The following is a 21,673-nucleotide window of genomic DNA, read 5'->3' as shown; positions in this document are numbered from 1 at the left end:
AATATTTGCTAATCATGTATCTGATAAGAGGTTGATAGTTAATATCAAAATGTATAAAGAACTTATACAACTGAATAGATAAAAACAAAACAATCCAATTTAAATATGGGTAAAGGACCTGAATAGATATTTTCCCAAATATATTCAAATAGCCAATGGGTACATGTAAAGTCATTTGGAGAAGGGAATGGCAACCCACTCCAGTATTCTTGCCTAGAAAATTCCATGGACAGAGCAGCCTGGAGGGCTACAGTCTATGGGTTCCTAAAGAGTTGGACTGGAGGAGGAAATGGCAACCCACTCCAGTATTCTTGCCTGGAGAATTCCATGGACAGAGAAGCCTGGCAGGCTGCAGTCTATGGGGTCACAAGAGTCAGACACAACTGAGTGGACTAAGCACACACACACAGATGCAAAGTCATATTGAGATATGACTACTCACCAGGGATATGTAAATTAAACCACAATGAGATATTACCTCATGCCTGTTAAAATAACCATCATCAAATGTGTGTGTGTGTGTGTGTGTGTGTGTGTGTGTGTGTGTGTGTGAAGCCACTCCAGTTGTGTCTGACTCTTTGTGACCCCATGGACTGTTGCCTGCCAGGTTCTTCTGTCCATGGAATTCTCCAAGCAAGAATACTGGAGTGAATTTCCATGCCCTCCTCCAGGCGATCTTCCACATCTCTTATGTGCCCTTCATTGGCTGGCGGGTTCTTTACCACTAGTGCCACCTGGGAAGCCTACCACCAAAGATGAGTGATAAGAAACACTAGGATGACTGTGCAGAAAGGGAACTCTTGCACACTGTTGGGATTGTAAACTGGTATAGCCACTATAGAAAACAGTATGAAAGATCCTAAAAACTTAAAAATAGGACTACCATATGATCCAGCAATTTTACTTCTGAGCATACATCCAAAGGAAATGAAACCACTATCTCTAAGGACTTGAAATTAGTATGTCAAAGAGATATGATAAAAGTATAGATATCTACAATGGAATGCTCATCAGCCATAAAGAAGAAAAAATGGTCACAATTTGCAACAATGTGGATGGATCTTGAGGCATCGTGCTAAGTAAAATAAGTCAGACAGAGGAAGACAAATACTGTATGACCACATTTAAAACAGAATATTTTAGAATTTAAAACAGAAACTAAAACAAAAAACTGAAACAAAATTCATAGCAAAAGAGATCAGATTTGTGATTACCAGAGGCAGGGGAATGCAGGAGGGGCAGGAGGTGGGAACGTATAAGATAAATAAGTACTAGGGATATAATGTACAGCCTGATGACTAAAGGCAATGTTATCTGTATGGTGTATTTGAAAGTTGCTAAGAGAGTAATTCTAAAACATTTTTGTAGCTGAGGTGATAGATATTATCTATATAATCATTTTGTAATATATGTATGTCAAGTCATTATGCTACACACCTTAAACTTACAGTGCTGTACATCAACTATATATCAAAAAACTTGAAAGAAAAAAAGTAAAAACAGAGACTTCTCTGGGAGTTCAGTGGTCAAAACTCCACACTTCCCCTGCAGGGGCTCAGGTTTGATCCCTGATTGTGGAACTAAGATCCCACATGCCTGGCAGCACAGACAAAAAAAAAAAGGTTGTTAATTTTAAAAAGAGAATTTAAAAAACGATGTCTGTTGTTTAAGTCACTCCCTTTGTCATACTTTGTTACAGTAGCCCTAGAAATCTAACACCCACAGTATATTAAAATAGGTGGGTAGATGGACAGATAAATGGATGGGTAATTTCTCATTCATAACAAAATGTCTGGAAGTTTGCTCATCAGCCTGTTGCAAATAGTTCTCTCAGGAAGTGAGCTGAAAAGGAGCTTTCACTTCTTGCTTCACATATCTCTATTATTTAATATTTTACCCTAAGCATGTATTACTTTTGTAATTAAAAACTTTATAAGCAGGACTTTCAGTTTCCACACCAGCATGTAGAAAGCTTAGAAGTTGCTGTTCCATCCTAACAATAAGTTAGAAGCTGAATAAGTTGACAAATCAATTCTTCTTAAATCCACAAGAGAAATGTGGTCACAGCACAACCCACTGACCCTAAAATGACAGAGGCAAATACAAAGAATCACAACTTCCTGGATCAGAAACCAATGAGCTTAAACCTCCATGGGAATCACTGGCCAGGTAGGCTCAAACAGTAAAGAATCTGCTTGTAATGTGGGAAACCTGAGTTTGATTCCTGGCTCAAGAAGATCTCCTGAAGAAGGGAATAGCTACCCACTCCAGTGTTCTTGTCTAGAGAATTCCATGGACACAGGAGACTGGCAGGCTAGTGTCCATGGACTCACAAAGAGTCGGATACAACTGAGCAACTAACCGTTTCACTTTACTTCAAAGGCTAGTTGTGGACAAGTCTGAGAGATTAAAAACATTAGGAGGACCCAGTCATAAAGGGATCTACATACTTCTGTGAGTTTTACTTCCAAGGGTGCTCAACCATGTTCCCACACTAAATATAAGAGAAAAATCCCTCTGTGCTTCAGGGTAGTGGTTGCTGGTTATTTTACTTTGCCTTGCTTTGTTTTACTTTGTTTTATTTTTTAGAGAATGCTCAGTTTATTATTGGAAGGGAGTAGGGGAGAAGGACATGCACATGAGAACCATCTGTGGCTCAGACCTGGGACTCTGGGGGTGGACAGAGTTGTTCAAGGGTCTGTACTCCTGAGCGTCCTCCTGAGTTTGGTCTTCCAGGCAAGACTCTATGGCTCCAAGAATAAAAAGAATGGAGGAGAGAAGCCAGGTGCCCAGCCATAACTGATATGTAGAGCTGAGTGACAGGCACTGAAGGGCTTGGGATGGACTAGAAGCAATACACTTACGATAAATTCCTCCAACTTATTTTTCCTTTTTGGCTATGCCACGTGGCATGTAGGATATTAGTTCCCCAACCAGGGATCACACCTGCACCCCCCGGCAGTGGAAGCACAGTGTCTTAACCACTAGACAGTCAAAGAAATCCCAGGAACCATTTAGAAATACAAACATACTTCAGAGATACTGTGAGTTCAGTTCCAGACTACCATAATAAAGGAAATATCTCAAAAAAGTGAGTCACATGAATTTTTTGGTTTCCCAGTCAGGAAGATCCCCTGGAGGAGGAAATGACAACCTGCTCCAATATTATTGCCTAGGAAATCCCACAGGCAGAGGAACCTGCCAGGCTACAGTCTATGGGGCCACAATGAGTGGAACATGACTGAGCAACTGAGCACAATAGTAAGTGCATGTAAAAGTTTCTTTTACACTATCCTATAGTTAAGTCTGCAATAGCATTATGTCTAAAAAAACAATGTGAACACTTTAATTAAAAACTACTTTATTACTGAAAAATGCTAACCATCATCTGAGCCTTCAGTGAGTCATAATCTTAGCTGGTAGGAGGCCTTGACTTAGTGTTGATGGCTGCTGACTGATCAGGGTAGTGGTTGCTGAGGGTTAGGGTGGCTGTGGCAATTTCCTGAAATAAGACAACAGTGAACAACAAGGTCCTACTCTATAGCACAGGGAACTATATTCAGTATTCTGTGATAAGCCATAATGGTAAAGAATATGAAAAAGAATGCATATATATGTATAACTGAGTCACTTGGCTATATGGCAGAAATTAAGACAACATTGTAATTCATTTATACTTCAATAAAATTTTTATAAAGAGATAACAATGAGGATTGCCACATCAATTGATTCTTTCACATGAACACTAAGAAGAACTGTATGGTTATTAATTGACCAATTTCAATACTGTGTCTCAGGCCTATTGACAGGGAGAGACATGGAAACAACCAGTTACTAGAGCAGTCAGAACACATACATTTATTGATTAAGTTCACTGACTCATACAGATGTAGTCTGTGGTGCTCCCAAAACATTTCTAACAGAAACATCAAAGATCTCTGATCACAGATCACTGTAACAATTATAATAATAAAAAAGTCTGAAATACTGAGAGAATTTCCACAATGTGACACAGAGACACAAAGTGAGGAAATGCTGTTGAAAAATGGTGTGAATAAGACTTGCTCAATACAGGGTTGCCACAAACCTTCAATCTGCAAAAAAATGCAATGTCTGTGAAGCATAATACAGTGGAGATTAAAAAAATAGACGTATGTCTATATACCAGACTACTCTGTTCCTTTCACCTATACTTGTCCTCAGGAGAAACTAGTTACTCAAAGCCTAACCTGCTGGGGTAGTATCAGTCTAATTGATCTTAAGGAAGAGAAATATTCAGCTTCGGCCCTCTCTGGCCATCTTGTTCTGCTGAGAAGGGAGGAAAGAACTGCCATGCAGTTGAAAAACACTGAGAAGTCACAGTCCAGATGTATAAATTCACTAGAACTGAGACCTAAGCACAGGACTGCTTCCCCTCTCCTCAGACTGCATTACCACATTATTGAAGTTCTATTTACAGTAGTTCCCTTTACCAGTACAACATGTTCAGTCTTCAAAATAAGTTACAGGACATTTTAAAAGGCAAAAAAATAAAGTTTGAAGAGACAGAGAAAACATCAGAACAAGAGTCTAAGATGGCAGAAATGTGAAATTATCAGACCAGGAATTTAAAATCATTATGATCAATACCCTAAGAGCTTTAATGGATTAAGTAGACAGTGTGGAAGAACAAACGGGCAAAGTAAGAGGAAAGATGGAAATTCCAAGAAGGAAACAAAAGGAAATACTAGTGATAAAACAAATAGTAAATTTAAAAAAAAAAAAACTGTAACAGAAAAAAGAATGTCTTTAATGGGATTGTTAGTAGTAGTAGACTGGACATAGCTGAGAAAAAAATCTCTGAGTATGAAGATATCTCAATAAACACCTCCAAAACTGAAAAGTAAACGAGAGAAAAAAAAAAGACTAGGAAAAAAAAAAAAACAGAATATCCAAGAACTGTGAAATAACTATAAAAGATGTCATATGAGTATAAGATACACATAATGGGAATACTAGAAGAAGACAAGAAAGGAACAGAAGAATTACTGGCAAGGAGTATGACCAAGAATTTCCCCCAAATCACAGATCCAGGAAGTTTAGAGACACCAAGTAACATAAATACCAAAAAATGGGGAAAGAAAAAATCCTACAGATTGGCATATCATTTTCAGAACACAGAAGATCAAAGGTAAAGGAAAAATCCAGAAAGAAGCCAGAGTAGGGGAAAGTACTTTATCTGTTTAGGAGAAAAGATAAGAATTACAACTGACTTATTATCAGAACTATGTAAACAAGAAAAGAGTGGAATGAAATATTTAGTGTTGAGGGAAAAAAATTTCTAGAATTCTGTACCCTTTGAAATTAGCCATCAAAAATGAAAGAGAAATAGTTTCTCAGACAAACAAAAATTAAGTGAATTTGTTGCCAGTAGAACACCTCACAAGAAATGAAATTTTCGTAAGTTTTTAGAGAGAAGAAACAATACACAAAAGATGTTCAAAAAAAAAAAAAAGAGCACCAAAAAAGAAACAAGTGAAAGTGAAATAAAAATTTACTTTTCTTGTTTTTAACTGATCAAACAGATAGTATCATGTTCAAAATAATAGCAATAATGTATTCAATTATTTATATTTATGTGTATATATACACTCATAAATTGAATGACAGCAATTATTTAAGGATAGAAAGAAGGAATTAAAATTACTTTGTTATTATAAACTAGTTACATTGTAAATGTTGTTTAGGGTCATTTGAAAGTAGATTAGTCCTAGATATGTACTGCAAACTCTGGAGCAACCACTAAGAAAAGTTTTTTAAAAGTAGGATGGAGGGAATTTCCTGGCCTTCCAGTGATTAGGAAGGTGCTTTCACTGCCGTGGGCCAACTTCAATCCCTAGTGAGGGAACTAAGATCCCACAAGCTGGACAGCAAGGCCAAAAAAAAAAAGAGGCAAAATGGAATTATACTAAAGGTTCAGTTAAAGTCACAAAAGGCAGAAAAGGAGATGAAAACAACACTAAGATCAAAGAACAAGAGCAACAAATGGAAAACAGGAACAAATATGAGATATTAGTTCAATTAAGTCAATAATCAACTTGATTATCAATGATCTAAATGAATCAATTAAAAGCATATATCAGAGAGTGAACAAAAAAGTGAGACACAACTGTATATTGTGTATAAGAAATCTACTTTAAAAATAAACACATACAGTTTAAAAGCATAGGAATAGAAAATATTAAGAATAAAATAAACGTAAAGGGATAGAGAAGGATATACCATGCTAACACTAACCAAAAGAAAGCAGGGGGGAACAAAGGAACCAGAGACTATGTGGAGTGTATACACATATATGCAATGTAATATTATTCAGCCTTAAAAAGGAAGAAAATCCTGCCATTTGTGACAGCAGGAATGAACCCAGAGGACATTATGCTAAGTGATAAAAGCCAAAGATCTTAAAAAAAAAAAGTCAGACTCATAGTAAACAGAGTAGAATAGGGGTTACCAGAGAATGAGGGGATGGGGGAAAAGGAAGATTCTGATCAAAGGGGACAAACTTTCAGTCCTAAGATGAGTGAGTGCTGGAGACAATGTACAGCATGGTGACTGTAGTTAATAGGTTGTGTATTTGATATTTGCCAAGAACAGATTCATACTGGGCTTCAGACCCAGGCTGTCCAACTTCAGAGCCCACACTCATAACCACTCTTATTCCAGGGTAAGGGGAGTGTCATCCTTCTTGCCCTAATTTAACAATCCTGAATACTCATTGGAGGGACTGAAGCTGAAGCTGCAATACTTTAGCCACCTGATGCAAAGAGCCAGCTCACTGGAAAAGACCCTGGGAAAGATTGAGGGCAGGAGGAGAAGGGGGAAGCAGAGGATGAGATGGTTAGATAGCATCACCAACTCAACGGACGTGACTTTGAGCAAGCTCCGGGAGATAGTGAAGGACAGGAAAGCCTAGTGTGCTGCAGTCTTTGAGGTTACAAAGAGTTGGACATGACAGAGTGACTGAACAACAGCAACGGACTTCTTCATCCAACAGCAGAGGAACACACATTCTCTTCAGGTTCACGCGTAACATTTACCGAGACAGGCCACATTCTGGATTATAAAATCTATCTTAACAGCTTAAAAAACAGAAATCATACTGCAATCAAATGAAACTAGAAACAAATAACAGAAAAATAGCTGGAAAATTCCAAAACTTGTGGACACTAAACAACACACTTTGAAATAATGTTTTCAATATTTAACACAGCATACAAAACAAAAAGTGAACCTTAATGTAAGCTATGAACTCTGGGTGATTATGATGTGTCAATGTAGGTTCATTAGTTGTAACAAACAGCCATTCTGGTGGGACATGTCGATAATGGGGGAAATTAAGCACATGTGGTGTGGGGGCATATGGGAAATCTCTGCATCTTCCTTTAAATTTTCCTGTGAATCTAAGTTGACTCTAAAAAAAATGTCTATTTAAAAAGAAAAAAGCACAAGAGCAATATCTCAGTTTGATGAGCTTTGTTTTCAAAGCTGAGGCTCATACGAGAATTCCCAAGGAGTATGGAAACATTTAGTGAAAAAGAAAACCAACAGTGAATTCCCCAGACCACAGGAAGAGAAGTCAAGGTGAACCCAGAGAAGCAGAAGCTATAAAATTAGCAGGAAGACTGCTGCTGCTGCTCCGTCAATTCAGTTGTGTCTGACGCTTTGTGACCCCAGAGCCCAGAGCCCATCAGGCTCCTCCGTCCATGGGATTTTCCCAGCAAGAATGCTGGACTGCAAGTTCAATGCATGAAACAGGGCACTCAAAGCCGATGCACTGTGACAACCCTAAGGGATGGGATGGGGAGGAAGGTGGCAGGGGTTTCAGGATGGGGGACACATGTACACCCATGGCTGATTCATGTCAATGTATGGCAAAAATCACCACAATATTGTAAAGTAATTAGCTTCCAATTAAAATAAATTAACTAATTAAAAAAAAAAAAAAGAATACTGGACTGGGTTGCCATGACCCCCACTCCAGGAGATCTTCCCGCCCCAGGGATCAAACCCACGTCTCCACAAGGGAAGTTCTAGGACCTTCCTAAAAATAAGAGCAAAGGATTTCAAGGAGGAGATAAACAGAATTAAAGGCAGCAGGTTTCAACTAGGATTAGGATTGTGAAGGATCTACAAGAGTCAGAAATAGGATCACTGAAGGTCAACTGAGAGTTTATGCGCTGAGCCTCTTCACTTCCATTTGCTTTGTATGGAGTGTTTTCCCCTGGCTTCTTCACGGACCCCATGTCACTTACATGAGAGGCATTTACTGAACACCTGGACAAAGATGTAGCTCTCTCTGCCACTCCAGTTTTTATTATACTATATATAACTGTGCTTGTCTATTGTCTAGTATCTATCATCATTCCATACGAGAATGTTTGTGAAAACAAGGTCTTGGTTTGTTTTAGTCACTGCTGCTGTCAGCACCCATGACTGAGCCCCCAGAGTACCTAGAAAATAAAGCAACCAAACCACATCTGTTGGACAAACCAAGAGTTGCAGAAGCCAAATTGTTGTGGCAGAACAATAATATCAGGGAAGGAAATGAAGGCATTGAATATAGACTCTTTTAGTAAATTGATGTGGCAATATCTAAGGAAGGGCAATGGGGAGAGGCTCAGGGAGGTAACGAGGCTTTGTTTTTATAGATTTTAATTATGGACTAACAGATTATTCCTCAGCAAAGACCTTTTCTGCTCCACTTAGTGATGATCTAGTTTGTATTTATGTCAGTAATGTGAATGAAGACATTTACAGTTTGCTTGTTATATTTCTGGGTAATATTGACAGGATCATGCTTCAAAAATGCCTAGACAATGAGTCAAAAGAAAGATAAGATGAAAATTAGCAGAGCTAAATGGGAGAACCCATATAGTTGGATAGAGCAGGATATAGAAGCCCTTTAGAGAGCCTATTGCTGCTGCTGCTGCTGCTGCTAAGTTGCTTCAGTCGTGTCCGACTCTGTGCGACCCCATAGATGGCAGCCCACCAGGCTCCCCGATCCCTGGGATTCTCCAGACAAGAACACTGGAGTGGGTTGCCATTTCCTTCTCCAATGCATGAAAGTAAAAAGTGAAAGTGAAGTCGCTCAGTCGTGTCTGACACTTAAGTGACCTCATGGACTGCAGCCTACCAGGCTCCTCCATCCATGGGATTTTTCCAGGCAAGAGTACTGGAGTGGGGTGCCATTGCCTTCTCCAGAGAGCCTATTAGCCAACTCATTATGAGGTTTTGCTGGAGTTAAGGGAGGATTTGGTGGGTCACACTGGACTCTGTCTGCATTGGGTTCCACTGCCTTTTATCTGGGTGTCCTTGGACAAAGGTTTTAAACTCTTTGAGCCTCATTTTATCCTCTTTAAATTAGAGATACTGATATCTACTTGTCAGATTTTATGAGGCCAATGGAGAATAAACCATGCAAAAAACATAGAAGGGCAGTGTTACATGGTCAAGTGCATGTAACAGAGGGTATTTCTGTGGTATAATAAGAAATATGTTTGGTCTTTGTCCCTCATTCCTATCTCAGAGGTCCTAAAAACCTTGGAATTTCGTGGGGGCTTCCCTGATAGCTCAGTTGGTAAAGGATCTGCCTGCAATGTGGGAGACCCCGGTTCAATTCCTGGGTCAGGAAGATCCACTGGAGAAGGGATAGGCTACCCTCTCCAGTATTCTTGGCCTTCCCTTGTGGCTCAGCTGGTAAAGAATCTGCCTGCAATGCAGGAGACCTGGGTCAATCCCTGGGTTGGGAAAAGCTCCTGGAGAAGGGAAAAGCTACCCACTCCAGTATTCTGGCCTGGAGAATTTCATGGACTGTATAGTCCATGGGGTCACAAAGAGTCAGACACAACTGGGCAACTTTCACTTTCAGGAGTGTCTATTGCTAATCAAAGGGGCGTCTTTCGATCACATTTGAGTTTACGTTAATGGGGTGACTTAAAGTGGGGCCCTTAGATTGGCTCAAGATAGGGCTAAGCATCAGAAAGGCCAAGTGGTTAGAAAGTTGGAACTTTCAGCCCCACCCACTAACCTCTAGGCAGGAAAGGGAAGGAAGGCTGGAGATTAGGCTCTATAAAATCTCTTGAACAATGAGCTTTGGAGACCTTCTGGGTTGGTGAATCTAACCAACATAGCATCTACATACCAGGAGGATGGAGAACCCCAACTCCATTGAGAGAGAAACTCCCAGGCTCCAGACTCTTCTTTACCTCATCCGATGTGTCTCTTCATCTGTTTGTATACCTTATAACATCTTTTATTTAAAACTGTAAACATAAGTATCTCCCTGATTTCTGTGAGTCAATCTAGCAAAGTTTCACACCTGAATAGGGGGTTGTAGGAATCCCCAATTTGTAACCAAGTCACATAGAACTGTGAGTAATCTTGGGACTCATTACTAAAAATTGATGTCTGGCATTGGCAGGGCTAGGGAGGCAATCTTGTAGGACTGAGCCCTTAGCTATGGGTTTAGTGTCGAAATCTAACTGACTTGCAAGACACCCAGTTCATGTCTGCAGAGAATTGGTTACTGGTATTACAAAATACTCCAGAGTTGTGTGTTACTATTTCCCACAGACTTCCAATAGAACTCATGATCTGATGTGACTGCCAAAAATGTAAGGAAACCTCAGTCCTCACCAACAACACAGTACGCTACCATAAGAGGTAAAAGTTCCACCACACATCATTAGGAGTGTCATGTTCAGATCTGAGTATTGCACTTCAAATAGGGACATTAAAAGACCAACTCTTACCTAGGAGAGCATAACTAAAGAGGTGAAAGTACTAAGCCATGTCCTAGTTAAATATTTAGAGACATCCAAATAAAAGATGAGAACTAGAGTGTGAGTGTTGCCTCTAAGGAATCAAGATCAGCATCTCTTAGCAGACCCTGAGGAGCAGAACAAGGGCCAATGCCCAAAACAATAGAAGGGGCTGTATAGAAATAAGAACTGCAGGCATTGCAGCAATGACTAGCATGCTTAGAAGTTTTCACACATAAAACGGGTGAATGTCTTAGAAGCAAGTGTTCGTTCAATGATGAACTGAACTGTACAATTCCTAAGGTTTCTTTTGACTCTGAGAGTCTCCAGACTCTATATGTAATAGGAAAGAACAAATCTGACTCCATATTAGACCTAGTTCTTTCATTTTAACCGTGGGCCCTGTTGACTGTGCTTAGTCATGCTGGCTCTGCACCCTTGTAAAAGAATGTTTCCTGGGTTTCCCTGGGTGGTCTAATGGTTAAGAATCTGCCTGGCAGTACAGGGGACGGGGGTTTGGTCCCTGGGCCAGGAAGATCTCACATGCCTCAGAGCCACTACTGAAGCCTGAGCACCTAGAGCCCATGCTCTGCAACAAAAGAAGCCACCACAGTGAGAAGTCCATGCACCACAGTGAAGTGCAGCTTCTGCTCCCCAAAGCAGAGAAAGCCCTCACAACAGCGAAGACCAGCACGACCAAAACAAACAAGAATCAGTTAATCCTAGCCATTTGCAGCGACATGGATGGACCTAACAGTGTCATACTGATTGAAGTCAGATAGAGAAGGAAAACATCATATGACATCCCTCATATGTGGAATCTAAAAAGAAGTGATGCAAATGAACTTACTTACAAAATAGAAAGAGACTCACAGACTTAGAAAACAAACTTATGGCTGCCAGGGGAAGGAGAAGCTAGGGACTTTGGGAAGGTCATGTACACACTGCTGCTGCTGCTGCTAAGTCGCTTCAGTCGTGTCCAACTCTGTGCAACCCCATAGACATCAGCCCACCAGGCTCCCCCATCTCTGGGATTCTCCAGGTGAGAATACTGGAGTGGGTTGCCATTTCCTTCTCCAATGCAGGAAAGTGAAAAGTGAAAGTGAAGTTACTCAGTCATGTCTGACTCTGTGCAACCCCATGGACTGCAGCCTACTAGGCTCCTCCATCCATGGTATTTTCCAGGCAAGAGTACTGGAGTAGGTTGCCGTTGCCTTCTCCAAATGTACACACTACTGTATTTAAAATGGATAACCACTAAGGACCCATTGTACAGCACATAGAACTCTGCTCAATGTTATGTGCCAGAATGAATAGAAGAGCGGTTTGGAGGAGAATGGATACATGTATCTGTATGGCTGAGCCCCTTCACTATTCACCTAAAACTACCCCAACATTGTTAATTGATTATACCTTAATACAAAATAAAAAGTTTAAAAAATAACAAAAAATTAATTTTTAAAAATTATTGTTAAAAAATGTTTCCTTTGCCTGAAATATATAGAATAGCCTATTCTCAAGACTCTGATCTTAAAGAGTCATTTGGAGATAAAGAGGTGCAGAACAGAGAATAACGTTTGTCTTAGAGGTTTACAAGAACAGATTTACCTGCCCTGCATGGACAACTGTAAGAACAAAGGATTCTGACACTAAGGAGTTTGCAACAACCAACTGCATCCCTCCCTCAACTTGCTTTTAAAAGTGCTTTGCTGAAACCCTTAATGGAGTGCAGGGTTTTGGAGTGCAAGAGCCACCGATCTCCTTCATGCCCCTGCAATAAATCCTTCTCTGTTCCAAACTCCAACATTTTTATTTGTTTGGCCTCACTGTGCTTTGGGCATAGGAACTTGCATTCAGTAACATGTAGACATAACAATTTGCGGGGGGGGGGGGGATCCAAAATCACTGCAGATGGTGACTGCAGCCATAAAATTAAAAGACGCTTGCTCCTTGGAAGAAAAGTTATGACCAACCTAGATAGCATATTAAAAAGCAAAGACATTACTTTGCCAACAAAGGTCTGTCTAGTCGAGGCTATGGTTTTTACAGTTATGATGTATGTGAGAGCTGGACTATAAAGAAAGCTGAGAGTCAAAGAATTGATGCTTTTGAACTATGGTGTTGGAGAAGACTCTTGAGACACCATTGGACTGCAAGGAGATCCAACCACTCCATCCTAAAGGAAATTAGTCCTGAATATTCATTGGAAGGACTGATGCTGAAGCTGAAACTCCAATACTTTGGCCACCTGATGTGAAGAACTGACTCATTTGAAAAGATCCTGATTCTGGGAAAGATTGAAGGCAGGAGGAGAAGGGGACGACAGAGGATAAGATGGTTGGATGGCATCATTGACTCAATGAACATGAGTTTGAGTATACTCCAGGAGTTGATGATAGACAGGGAGGCCTGGTGTGCTGCAGTCCATGGGGTCACAAAGAGTCAGACACGACTGAGTGACTGAACTGTATCGAGACATAACAAACTTATTAGCAGTAGGTAGTATCTAGTACTTCAAACTACTTCAGATATTGTCTCTTCCATTCTCTACCCTCAACTCCATCTGATTAATCTTTTTTAGAGTAACCCCATTCATATTTTCCAAATAACGTGTCGCTGAAAATAAGTTGCTTTATTGCGGAGACGTTCATGAAGACTTACCCCAGTTTCTGCAAGTTACAGTGTGGATTCTTTACTTTTTCACACAAAATCCCAACTCCTGAGTCTCCCAGAGCATTTTCCCCCAGGTAGAGTCTGGTCAGGGAATGGTTGGTGCTTAGGACGGATGCAAGGTCCTCACAGCATGCCGATGTGAGACAGCAACTGACCAACCTTTTAGAGAGATGGCAGATGGTCACAACACCTCTCTCACCCCAGTCCACACACTGCCGTGAGTCAAGAAAGCACTTGTCCTGTCCTTGCCTATAGTCCAGTCCGCACATGAGAAGAGTATATCCAAGCTCTTTACTAACTTTTTGTTTCTTTTTCTGTTTGGTGTAATAGCAAGAAAACACCCTCAAAGCCCATGCAATGTTACATCTTCCTACACCTCTACATTTATTTTTATTGAGGTAAAATATGTATGGCATAAACTGTACCATTGTAAACATGTGTTTATTTATAAGTGTTACAATTTAGTAGCACTTAAGTACATTCACATAACTGTGCCACCATCACCAGAACTCTTTTCCATATTCCTAAACTGAAATTCTATACTCATTAAACAATAACTCCAAATTCCCTTCCCCCAAAACCCTGGAAATCACCATTCTACCTTTTGTCTCTATGAATTTGACTATTCTAGTTATTACATATAAATGGAATCATACAATATTTTCCCTTTTGCTTCTGGCTTATTTTACTGAATATATAGCCCTGTTGTGTTTTGCTTTTTTATAATAGCCACCCTAATAAGTATAAACTAGCCCTACCATTTTCAAGTGATTTTTTGTCTTCTTCAAAATTCAAGTCTCCCACAAGCATTCAGAGAAGAGCTACATAGACTGTCTAGCGACTGTATTGCTTTAGCCCCATTTTTCCTATTTAATGTGAACCAAGGCCTTATCATCAAGTCCCAAAACTCTTCTAAAGCAAAATACATTGGTTTTATTTTCTTAGCTAGGTTGTAAATACCTTAAAGGCAAGCATAATGTTTCTGATTTTTTTTTAAGTTCCCCTCCAGGGCTGACTATGTGACTTTTCCCACCAAAAACGCTAACTAAATTAATTATTGACAAACATCCAGAGATAAACACAAGGAATCCTCTGAGTAGCCCAAGGCCATTTTCGCATTAAAATTCTGACGCATCATGGCTCGTTAAAGCCACAGCTATTACTTCACGAGGGAAATTAGTTCAGCCTCACCAGAGCTTCTTCAGATTGCAGAACAGATGCCTCAGTCCCACACACAGGAGTCTGATCCCGAAGTCTCCCAGGGCGTTGTGGCTCAGGTCCAGTTCCACCAGCTTCTGATTGTTGCTCAGGACTGAGGAGATGCTGAAGCAGCACTGATGGGAAAGGCAGCACTGTCCCAACCTTCGTTACAAGCACAGAACAGAGAAATCTCAGAGCATAGGCTGCTTTTCTGTCACTGCCTTCTGGTCTCTGCTGGGTTTTAGCACCAGGCAAGGGCAATGTGTTATCATGCTACAGAGAGAATTAAACTCAATTTATAACTAAATTTTCATGAAGGAACATATCATCTTGGGACTTCCCTTGTGGTCCAGTGGGTAAGGGGTCTGTGTTCCCAATGCTGGGGGTCTGGGTTTGATCGCTGGTCAGGAACTAGATCCCACATGCCACTCTGAATATCAAAGATCCTGAGTGCTGTAACTAAGACCTGACGTAGCCAAACACATAAATAAATATTTTTTTTTAAAAAGGAAACTGTCATTTTATCAGAAACTCCTGACTACAGCTCAAGACATATCGGGAAAACAAATTCAAGTCAGTTCTAGAGAAGTGGATGAACCTAGAGATTGTCGTACAGAGTGAGGTAAGTCAGAAAGAGAAAAACAAGTATTGTATATTAACACATATATATATGGAATCTAGAAAAATGGTATTGTTGAACCTATTTGCAGGGAAGGAATGGAGACACAGACATAGAGAGTGGACTTGTGGACACAGTGGGGGAAATAGAGGGTGGGATGAATGGAGAAAGTAGCATTGACATATACACACTCTGTTAAAGTAAATAGCTGGTGGGAAGTTGCTATGCAACACAAGGAGCCCAGCCTGGTGCTCTGTGATGACCTAGAGGGGTGGGTTGAGGGGAGGAGAGGGAGGCTCAAGAAGGAAGTGATATATGCATAATTATGAGTGATTTGCTTTGTAATATGGCAGAAACCAATACATTATAAAGCAATTTTCCTTCAATTAAAAAATAAGTAAAAAAAAAAAAAGAAGAAGAAGAAGGAAACATTTGGGAAGATAGTTCTCAGGCTCTGTGGCTCACAATCTGTGACCGCAGCTGCCAGGGAGTACCCTCTAAATAATGGGCAATTCTCAAGTATTTAAACGGCATGTTTCTGTTTCATAAATGAAAACAATGGTTAGCTGACGAGCTCCACCTCTTTACCACATGTTCCTAACAGCTGAAATTCCCTCAGATGGATACTGTTCTCTCTAGGGCTGTATGCATCTTCCTTTTCTCTTGGACAATCTTGTCCCTGCTGTTTTGTAGGATGTTTTAATCCCAGCCCTCCATCTACACTGAAGGAGTGAGCATCTCTGATTCTTGATTTGCTTTACACAGACACACACCATCACCATCATCACCACCATCAGCACCACCACCAAAACAATTATTGCGCTCCGAGAAGCAAGAACAGTATTCCAGCTCATTTCAAATGTCCTAGGAGCTTGTTGGATTACCTTTTCTGCCTCCATTTCCACACCAACTAGAAGCAAATAGATAACTAAGTCTTTATCTGCAGAACATCTCATTCTCACACGTCTCCCTGTTTGTGTCTCACTTTCTAGAATCACAGAGGGGAATCACATCCACAGGGGTGATGGAGAGAGTGGCATGGTATAGAGAGGAATGTTAAATGTTAAAATCAGCCAGAACCTCAAAGGCAAAAAGAACATTTTATAATTTATCAAAACAGGTAAGAAGAAACTCTTAAGCAAGGAAATGCCATGATCAAAGCATAATTTTTTAAATATTAAGTAACCCTCTGTCTTCTGTACAGAGAATGAATGGTGGGCGGCAAAAGTAGATGCAGGGACACCGAACAGACAACATTCACCTGATACGTATTTTTGAGCACAAACAAATGATAAGAGCTTGTCCAGACATTATAGAGACAATTGCAGGACAAACATGAATCCTGTCATGAGAAGTTAATGGTCTTGGAGGGCATTGCAATATCTAAGCAGATAATTGTGGTTATCGGATCTGGGCTGCTGGAGTTGAGACAGGCTGGGGCCTGGGACCCTTTACTGCAGTGCTTGCACCTGGATGAAAGTCTCCTCGGGCAATAGAATACAAAAGAAACTATAAGAGAGGAATTCCCTGGTGGTCCAGTAGTTAGGACTCCACAATTCTTATGTAGGGGAAGGGGCCTGGCCACACAAGGTAGTGCAAGAAAAGGGATATTAAAAAGAAAGAAAGAAAGAAACTATAAGGGACTAAAAATAAATGCATGCATGCATAGTTGAGGCAAATTATGAAAGAAAGATACAAAAAGGCCAAAATCCAAACTGCCATTTCTGAAGTACCAGGAGCAAAGTAGGGTAACTGCACATGATCCCTGCACACAGTACCACTGAGGGGGTGAGCAGACCACCTAAGCCATTCCTCTGGTCCCACCCACTGATCTGCCCCTACCCTCACTGTGTTTAAGAAACTAACTCACCCCACCTCAGAGAGCCAGCAAGGGTACCTTTACTTGTTTTTGCTCCCTCATGCGGCAGCACTACCCCCAGTAAAGCCATGGCTTTACTTCCTTATTTACTTAACTTAAAGTTTCTTATCTGGCATTTTACTGATTTCTATTGATTAAAGAGTCTATGGGAGAACTTTTCTGGCAGTCAAGTGATTAAGACTCTACACTTCCAATGCAGGGAACATGGGTTCAATTCCTGGTCAGGGAACTAAAATCCCACATGCCCAGTGGTGTAGCCAAACAAAAGGCAAAAAGAGTCTAAGTTAAGAAGACTGGTGATAGGGTGGTTATTAAGAGCAACACAGAAAGGTATGAAAATGTCCTGAGGTGATGGGCTTTAAAACTGGCTGTGAAGTCCAGATTTGTGATGCAGGAGGGTTGAAGGATGGCCCGTACAACTATGTACTTGATTCAGGGCATGTGAGTCTAATTCACAGCGTGGGCTCATCACTTCTGTTTCTCAGTCGTGTCCAACTCTTTGCTTCCCCATGGACTGCAGCACACCAGGCCTCCCTGTTCATCACCAACTCCTGGAGTTTATTCCAACTCATGTCCATCGAGCGGTGATGCCATCTCACCAATCTCATACTCTGTCGTCCCCTTCTCCTCCTGCCTTCAACCTTTCCCAGCATCAGGGTCTTTTCAAATGAGTCAGTTCTTTGCATCGGGTGGCCAAAGTATTGGAGTTTCAGCTTCAGCATCAGTCCTTCCAATGAATATTCAGGACTGATTCCCTTTAGGATGGACTGGTTGAATCTCCTTGCAGTTCAAGGGACACTCAAGAGTCTCCTCCAACACCACAGTTCGAAAGCATTAATTCTTTGCCCCTCCGCTTTCTTTATAGTCCAACTCTCATATCCATACATGACTACTGGAAAAACCATAGCTTGGACTAGACAGACCTTTGTCACAAAGTAATGTCTCTGCTTGTTAATATCCTGTACCGATTGGTCATAGCTTTTCTCCAAGGAGCAAGCGTCTTTTAATTTCATGGCTGCAGTCACCACCTGCATTGATCTTGGAGCCCAAGAAAATAAAATCTGTCATATTTCCATTGTTTCCCCATCTACTTGCCATGAAGTGATGGGATCGGATGCCATGATCTTCAGTTTTTCAATGTTGAGTTTTAAACCAACTTTTTCACTGTCCTCTTTCACTTTCATCAAGAGGCTCTTTAGTTCTTCTTTGCTTTCTGCCGTAAGGGTGGTGTCATCTGTGTATCTAGGGTTATGATATTTCTCCAAACACTCTTGATTCCAGCTTGTGCTTCATCCAGCCCAGCATTTTGCATGATGTACTCTGCCTATAAGTTAAATAAGCAGGATGACAATATATAGCCTTGACTTACTCCTTTCCCAATTTGGAACCAGTCTGTTGTTCCATGTCTGGTTCTAACTACTGCTTCTTGACTTACATACAGATTTCTCAGGAGGTAGGTAAGGTGGTGTGGTATTCCCACCTCTTTAGGAATTTTACACAGTTTGTTGTGATCCATACAGTCAAAGACTTTGGCATAGTCAATAGAGCAGATGTTTTTCTGGAACTCTCTTGCTTTTTCTATGATCCAACAGATGTTTGCAATTTGATCCCTAGTTTCTCTGTCTTTTCTAAATCCAGCTTGAACATCTGTAAGTTCATGGTTTACATACTGTTGAAGCCTGACTTGGAGAATTTTGAGCATTATTTTGCTAGCATGTGAGATGAGCGCAATTGTGCAGTAATTTGAGCATTCTTTGGCATTGCCTTTCTTTGGGATTGGGATGAAAACTGACCTTTTCCAGTCCTGTGGCCACTGCTGAGTTTTCCAAATTTGCTGGTATATTGAGTGCAGCACTTTCACAGCATCATCTTTTAGGATTTGAAATAGCTCAACAGTAATTCCATCACTTCCACTAGCTTTGTTTGTAGTGATGCTTTCTAAGGCCCACTTGACTTCACATTCCAGGATGTCTGGCTCTAGGTGAGTGATCACACCATTGTGATTATCTTGGTCATGAAGATCTTTTTTGTACAGTTCTTCTGTGTATTCTTGCCAGCTCTTCTTAATATCTTCTGCTTCTGTTAGGTCCAGACCATTTCTGTCCTTTATCGAGCCCATCTTTGCATGAAATGTTCCCTTGATATCTCTAATTTTCTTGAAGAGATCTCTAGTCTTTTCCATTCTATTTTTTTCCTCTATTTCTTTGCATTGATCACTGGAGAAGGCTTCTTATCTCTCTTTGCTCTTCTTTAGAACTCTGCATTCAAATGGGTATATCTTTCCTTTTCTCCTTTGCCTTTAGCTTTTCTTCTTTTCTCAGCTATTTGTAAGGTCTCCTCAGACAACCATTTTCCCTTTTTGTGTTTCTTTTTCTTGGGAATGGTCTTGATCACTGCCTCCTGTACAATGTCACAAACCTCTGTCCATAGTTTTTCAGGCACTCTGTCTATCAGACCTAATCCCTTGAATCTATTTCTCATTTCCACTGTATAATCATAAGGGATTTGATTTAGGTCACACCTGAATTGTCTAGTAGTTTTCCCTACTTTATTCAATTTAAGTCTGAATTTGGCAATAAGGAGTTCATGTTCTGAGCCACAGTCAGCTCCTGGTCTTGTTTTTGCTGACTGTATAGTTTCTCCATCTGCGGCTACAAAGAATATAATCAATCTGATTTCAGTGTGGCCATCTGGTGATGTCCATGTGTAGAGTCATTTCTTGTGTTGTTAGGAGAGGGTGTTTGTCACAGTGTGGGCTCATAGCAAGCACTTAATTATAGACCCACAAGACATGCCCTGTGACAATTTAATCCATGCAAAATATTTTGATGGGTTACAGCTCAGGTAGCCATTTCTATATTTCATGAAACTCTTCTATTCTCATCTATAAGTGTGACTAATGAAGATATGGAAGACACTAAAAGTCATGCCCTTTCCTACCACCAACAAATGACTTATTTTCAGTTCCCCTTTATTCTTCCCCATCCGAAACTTCTCAAATAACTGTCCTCCAAACCATTTGGCCTTCCCATCTGTAATAGGCTGAGCTGTGTCCCCCCAAAAAAGTTTATGTTGAAGTCTCAACCCTTAGCACCTTAGAATATAACTAAATTGGATTTTAAAAAGGTAATTAAGTTAAAATGAGGTCATTAGGGCAGGCCTTAACCCAGCATGACTGGTGTCCTTGTATGAGAAGAGATCAGACACACACAGAGACCACGTGAAGACACAGGGAGAGAACAGCGATCTACAGCCAAGGAGAGAAGCAGAAGAAGAAACCAACACTTCTGACAACTTCCTCTTGGACTTCCAGCTCCCACGATTGTGAGAAAGTTAATATCTATATTTAAGTCTCCCACTCTGTGGTGCTTGGTTATGCCAGCCTTAGAAAATTAATAAACTGCTAAAATGGTCCTTCTTCTCCCTTTCTCTCTTTCTCACATACACATACACACATATACACACACAGATTCTTACCACAGTCTACGAATGTTACAGCCAGGTTGTTGGAGTGTTTCACATAACACCTTCATGCCTGGGTCTCCCAGGGTATTGCCACTGAGGTTCAATTCAGTGAGATTCCAGTTATTGCTCAGGACTGAGAAGATGCCCTTGCAAATGCTGGAGGTCAAATAGTTCACCAATCTAGAAATTAGAAGGAAGGAAGAAGAGAAAACAAAGTGAATCTCTAAGAATAGCAAACTGAAGTTGGGGCCAGGAGTGGCTGACACTACTGCAAAGGCATCCTAGGAATTAAGAAATGAGTCACAGAACCAAAGACTGGGCCCCGAGGAATATAAAAGGCCAGAGGAGTCCTGGTAAGGCTGTTCTGCACATTTTATGATTAAAAGAGCCTGTGATACACCGAGGAAACCAGAATTGAAAGAGACACATGTACCCCAATGTTCATAGCAGCACTGTTTACAAAAGCCACGACATGGAAGGAACCTAGCTGCCCACCGGCAGATGAATAGATAAGAAAGCTGTGGTGCATATACACAATGGAGTATTACTCAGTCATTAAAAAGAATGCATTTGAATCAGTTCTAATGAAGTGGATGAAACTGGAACCTATTATACAGAACAAAGTAAGTCAGAAAGAAAAACACCAATACAGTATACTAATGCATATATACAGAATTTAGAAAGATGGTAACAATGACCCTATATGTGAGACAGCAAAAAAGAGACACAGATGTAAAGAACAGCCTTTTTGGGCTCTTTGGGAAAAGGCAAGGGTGGGAAGATTTGAGAGGGCAGCGTTGAAACATGTATATTATCATATGTGAAGCAGATTACCGGTTCAAGTTCGATACATGAGACAGGGTGTTCAGGGCTGGTGCACTGGGAGACCCTGGGGGATGGGATGAGGAGGGAGGTGGGAGGGGGGTTCAGCATGGGGAATACATGTGCACCCATGGCTGATTCATGTCAATGTATGGCGAAAACCACTACAATATTGTAATTAGCCTCCAATTAAAATAAATAAATTAATTTTAAAAA

The 21,673-nt window shown here is 40.6% G+C and overlaps 1 protein-coding gene across 1 annotated transcript in view; it reads right to left on the bottom strand.

Annotated features, from left to right (window-relative positions):
• NLRP3 (NLR family pyrin domain containing 3) overlaps nt 1–21,673 on the bottom strand; it is a 43,987-nt gene that overhangs the window by 11,318 nt on the left and 10,996 nt on the right. The window contains exons 4-6 of the mRNA XM_052644024.1: nt 20,648–20,815; nt 14,664–14,834; nt 13,461–13,631 (exon numbers count right to left, since the gene is read on the bottom strand). Coding sequence (XP_052499984.1) covers nt 13,461–13,631; nt 14,664–14,834; nt 20,648–20,815 — 510 coding nt within the window. The remainder of the gene's footprint in view (nt 1–13,460; nt 13,632–14,663; nt 14,835–20,647; nt 20,816–21,673) is intronic.

Source organism: Budorcas taxicolor, chromosome 7 (assembly GCF_023091745.1).
Source record: "Budorcas taxicolor isolate Tak-1 chromosome 7, Takin1.1, whole genome shotgun sequence".
NCBI lineage: Eukaryota > Metazoa > Chordata > Mammalia > Artiodactyla > Bovidae > Budorcas > Budorcas taxicolor.
This window is presented reverse-complemented; position numbering and strand designations above follow the sequence as displayed.